The 4533-nt window shown below is 36.4% G+C and overlaps 1 protein-coding gene and 1 long non-coding RNA gene across 2 annotated transcripts; one reads left to right on the top strand and one right to left on the bottom strand.

Moving 5' to 3' along the window:
- Positions 1 to 1476: 1476 nt before the first annotated feature.
- Positions 1477 to 2308, top strand: LOC119665156. The gene is made up of 3 exons (XR_005251346.1): positions 1477 to 1909; positions 1971 to 2122; positions 2176 to 2308. It is a non-coding gene; the product is annotated as an uncharacterized LOC119665156 (long non-coding RNA).
- A 28-nt stretch (positions 2309 to 2336) lies between these two features.
- LOC119665155 (bromodomain-containing protein DDB_G0280777-like) lies at positions 2337 to 3953 on the bottom strand. The gene is made up of 2 exons (XM_038074461.1): positions 3359 to 3953; positions 2337 to 3196 (listed from the first exon to the last, which is right to left on the bottom strand). Exons 1-2 carry the CDS (start codon positions 3951 to 3953, stop codon positions 2337 to 2339), a joined length of 1455 nt encoding a protein of 484 aa, XP_037930389.1.
- Between the last annotated feature and the right edge of the window lie 580 nt (positions 3954 to 4533).

Here is a 4533-nt window from a genome sequence, read left to right as displayed (position 1 = left end):
TTGTAATGAACCTTTCTTTGGTTCGTATTAAGCTGGGGTTGAACTCAGCCGTCCCCAAGGTCCACACAAGAAATTTATTTAGTGAGACCCTATCACTTCAAGTTTTCACGATGACGATGAACAGAACCGTAGGCCACCTGATCGAAACTAAACTAAATCGCTGATGAGCTGAGCTGATGTTATAAATACTAATTCGCCAGACAGCCGACACGATATAACGCAAACACACGTGACTGTTAAAGCTACGTGCGTTGTGTTATAGGTCGCAGGTCACACGCCCTTCCCTGTTCACTGTTAAAGCGCCCAGGGGCCGGAGACGTTAGGTGACTATTAAAGCTACCTATCGTTTCCGACACTATGGTATAGACTCACGTGACTATTAAAGCTACGTGAGTTATACCCCGTACAACCGAGATTCAGTTACTATTGAAGCCCCGAATCTTTCTTACCTGTGTCTCTCACTTGTATCGTTGTGCTGGATTCCCACCTTGAATTTATACCGTTCAGGAGTAGCTAGTCTATGTGGTACTTTATCAATTCTGTATCTGGTTAAGAATCTGAGTGCGTTTGTTGAACTACACTTTTAGTTTATTTTCCTTTTAATTTATTTATTCGATATAAAAGAACTTGTTAAGATTTATTATATTAACAACCAAACAATTATGTCTAATTCTGTATCTGGTTAAGAATCTGAGTGCGTTTGTTGAACTACACTTTTAGTTTATTTTCCTTTTAATTTATTTATTCGATATAAAAGAACTTGTTAAGATTTATTATATTAACAACCAAACAATTATGTCTAAAATATAATTTGTACTTACTTTTATTTGGCTTTACAGCCACTAGTAAAATTCAATTGTTAAGTTTTTTTTTCAATTTATTATTGCAAAATTTTCAATATTTCGATATTATCCAATATATATATAATCTATGTCTACAAGATTTTAATTTATACATACGTTTTATTTTTGCTTAGCTTTGACTTTGGTCACAAAAATTCAATTTTTAAATGTTCACAAGTTATAACTAAAATTTTCTCCTATTTCGATATTATCAGATATATAATTTCTGTATACAAAATTTTAATTTGTGCGTCCTTTTTATTTTTACTTAACTTTGACTTTGGTTACAAAATTAAATTTTTAAATGTTCACAATTTATAAATAAAATTTTTCTATATTTCGATTTTAACAAATATATAATTTCTGTGTACAAAATTTTAAAATTTACGTACTTTTTATTCTCACTTAACTTTGACTTTGGTTACAAGATTCAATTTTTTAAATGTTCACAATTTATAGATAAAAGTTTCAATAATTCGATATTATCAAGTTTATAATTTCTGTGTACAAAATTTTAAATTAAACGTAATTTTTATTTTTACTTAACTTTGACCTTGGTTACAAGATTCAATTTTTAAATGTTCACAATTTGTTAATAAAATTTTCAATATATATAATCTCTATGTATAAATTTTTTAACAAAATATTCTCACTAAGTTTGAAGAGTCACTCAAATTTCACTGGTGACACCGCCGTCTTAGTCACGTACTTTTTAGCTGCAACGGAAACCAGAGCCAGGAGTCTTTCTTCCGCGGTAGAACAAAACAAGAGAGCTTCTTCTTGGTGAACGCTCCTTTTATCCCCTCCATGGTCAACGGTGTCAGCTGACAAAACGTTAAAGTTTGTTGACCCAACATTAAAGCTCCTTTTCTGTACCGCACTGAGCGAAAGTTCAGTTTCACGGCGAATTTACATTTCTTTGAGTACCTTTTATAAGTGGTTTTTGTCTAAGTTGTGATCCGCTTCTACACCTTTTCTGCACAAAGCTTTCTTCGTTTGACAGGTCTCTTTACTATTATTTTGTTTTGCTTTCGTTTGTTTGTTAGCAATGTGTTGTGCCGGTGAACGTGTGTATTTAATTCTATTAATTAGAAAATTATTTTAAAATTGTTTTATTTTCCAATAAAGTTCCAGCAAAATAGAACACCCAACGATAGCTCAAGATATGTGTCTTATGTTATGGTTTTATTCAAAAATTGTTCACGCACTAACCAAGGATTTCCATACAATTTTAAGATTTGTCAAATTCAAAGTCACGTTGTTGGTGGCAGAGGATTGGGGTGAGTTGGTTTAACTTAATGTTTTTATAAGTATTTAACAATTTTTATTACAGGAACCTTCGAGTGAGTGTTACTTGTTGTGTGTTAGGTGGTCGTGTTGTGTTTAGTAGACAGCTATACCCACGACGTTGTAACGATCAAATTTTTGGTTGACAAAATTTTGGCCGTTACACTCCCTCCTTTCTTTCGGGAAACGTGATTTTGCTCTGAACCATTACCTGCCAGCGTGATTTCTGTGACGTTGTTTTGGACTCTTATATATTTTATAGAAGTCGTGTTGCTCTTTGGTGTGATGATCGTCTTGTTGAAATACACTTCGCTGTTTCACTTGTTGTTGTCGACTTTGAATACTAGGTGGATTTTTCGATGCGTGATACTCGTAACATACTCCTACTTGTTTTAGAAGGCGGATTGTTTTTTCCTTTTGCTGTGGTAGTTGTGTTAATGGTAATGATTGGGTAAGACTAAGTATTTCATCATATATTTGACCTTTTGTTGAATTCGTTTTGATAATTTTATCCTTTTGCTTCCATGGTATTAGCGAAGTCTTTGACGGTGGTTGTTCTTGCGAGATGTTAAACACTTCTTGTACTGCGTGCTCTGGGGTATCTAGTAGCTGTTTTCCATCTGGACCTGGCGGTACATTGATAGGGCTTGCACTTCGGTGTCGTTGTACTTCTTCCATGCTACTAGGTCTTGAATCTTGCTGTTGTGCCACGTGCTCATGTATATCTAGCTGTTGACCAAATTCTGCTGGCATTTCGTTGAATTTAGGATTTGGTTGTCGTGGTATTTCTGGTATTTGTTTTTTGATATGTTTTAGATCTTGGTGCTGTGCTGCTTGTTCTTGTGTAGCTTGATGTTGTTTTACATCAGGTGCTACCATGATGGGACTTGGATCTCGGTGTCGTTGCGCCTTTTGTACACTATTAGGTCTTGGATCTTGTTGTTGCGTTACTTGCTTCATTTGAACTTGTAATATTTCCTGTTTTTGTATGACTCGTGGTTGACAATACTCTGCTGACATTTCTTTGACTTTAGGACTTTGTTCTTGTTGTACTTCTGGTACTTGCACTTTGATAGGTCTCGAATGATGCTCTTGTTGCATTTGTTTCAATTGAACTTGCAATGTTTCTTGATTTCGTATTACTCGCTGGTTATTAAACTCTGTTGACATTTCTTTGACTTTAGGACTTTGTTCTTGTTGTATTTCTGGTATTTGCAGCCTGATTGAACTCGGATCTTGCTCTTGTTGCATTTGTTTCAATTGGACTTGTAATGGTTCTTGCTCTTGTGGAACTCGCTGTTGCTTAATTATTTTTGGATTTTCTGGGATTAGTTTGCGATCTTGCGGTGATACATGATGTTGTTCTGCGTCATTTCGATGTCGCACGCTTTGTGTTGATATGCTTGCTGCAGTAGTTGAAGTAAAAATTCTAGACGTTTCTGCAGGTGTTTGCTTGGCGATTGGCTGGTGTTGCTGCTGGCTGCGGAAAGGTGACTTGGAGACTGGACTATGAATGATTTTATCACATTTCGGTGTATTGGCTATGCGTCTCATGGTCTTCTGTATTATCAGCGGTCGTGCACATTCCACTGCTACGCGCCCGAAGATTACCTCGCTATCTCGTGCTCGACTTACTTCATTCTGCTCTTCGCGTAGTTCTTCGAAGTCCTCAGCTAGTGCTATTAATTCCTTTAGACAAGTGAAATTCCGACGTTTGATGTATACTTGGTACTCTGTGCTCATGTTGCGATATACTCGTTCTAATTGTGACTCTTGATTTAAACCTGCGTGTCGCATTAGTTTTTGTAGTTCCAAAAGATACATTTTAAACGTCTCTCCTGGTTTCTGCAATCGATTTCTCAGTTCGTCCTCCAATCGCTCGAAATATTGATGTGGTAGAAAGAATTTCAGAAAATCTCTCTTGAACGCTTCCCAGTGATTTCAGTCTTTCTTATTGTATCTAAACCACACCAAACCTTCTCCATCTAGTAACAGGGGCATTGTTCGAGGCAACATGTTCGTTGATATGGCATACAGATCCGCTAATTCTTCCAATCGCTCGATAAACGTCAATGGATCGCTGTTGTCATCATACCGGATCGCCCATTTTCTGACCTGGTCAATGACGCTTGCCTGTGTGTTCCTTTGAGGAAGATACGAGTGTACATCACATTGGGGATGTGAATGTAACTGCCTTGCTGTTGTATCGCTGATCATGCTATGTCGCTCTGATGTTTCACTATATTCTCTGTCGTGTGTATATTCCATGTTGCTTTCCCTGTGTTACGAAGTTTGTTATTTACCGCCGCAAGTCTTACATTATTCCGTAGTATCCAGCCCGAATTCTCTGAGGTTCTTAAGTCATGTTTTCGTAAAATATAAAAAATATTTACGACCTGCCCAT

The sequence above is a fragment of the Teleopsis dalmanni genome, unplaced genomic scaffold (assembly GCF_002237135.1).
Source record: "Teleopsis dalmanni isolate 2A unplaced genomic scaffold, ASM223713v2 unscaffolded_contig_3684, whole genome shotgun sequence".
NCBI classification, from domain to species: Eukaryota; Metazoa; Arthropoda; class Insecta; order Diptera; family Diopsidae; genus Teleopsis; species Teleopsis dalmanni.
Note: the sequence above shows the minus strand (reverse complement) of the source record. Positions and strands in the feature narration are given on the sequence as shown.

Coding starts and splice junctions, on each gene's coding strand:
- LOC119665155 (XM_038074461.1), bottom strand. CDS start 3,953: ATGTATCTTTTGGAACTACAAAAACTAATGCGACACGCAGGTTTAAAT. Junction 3,197..3,358: donor GCAACAAGAGCAAGATCCGA/GTTCAATCAGGC, acceptor GACCTATCAAAG/TGCAAGTACCAGAAGTACAA.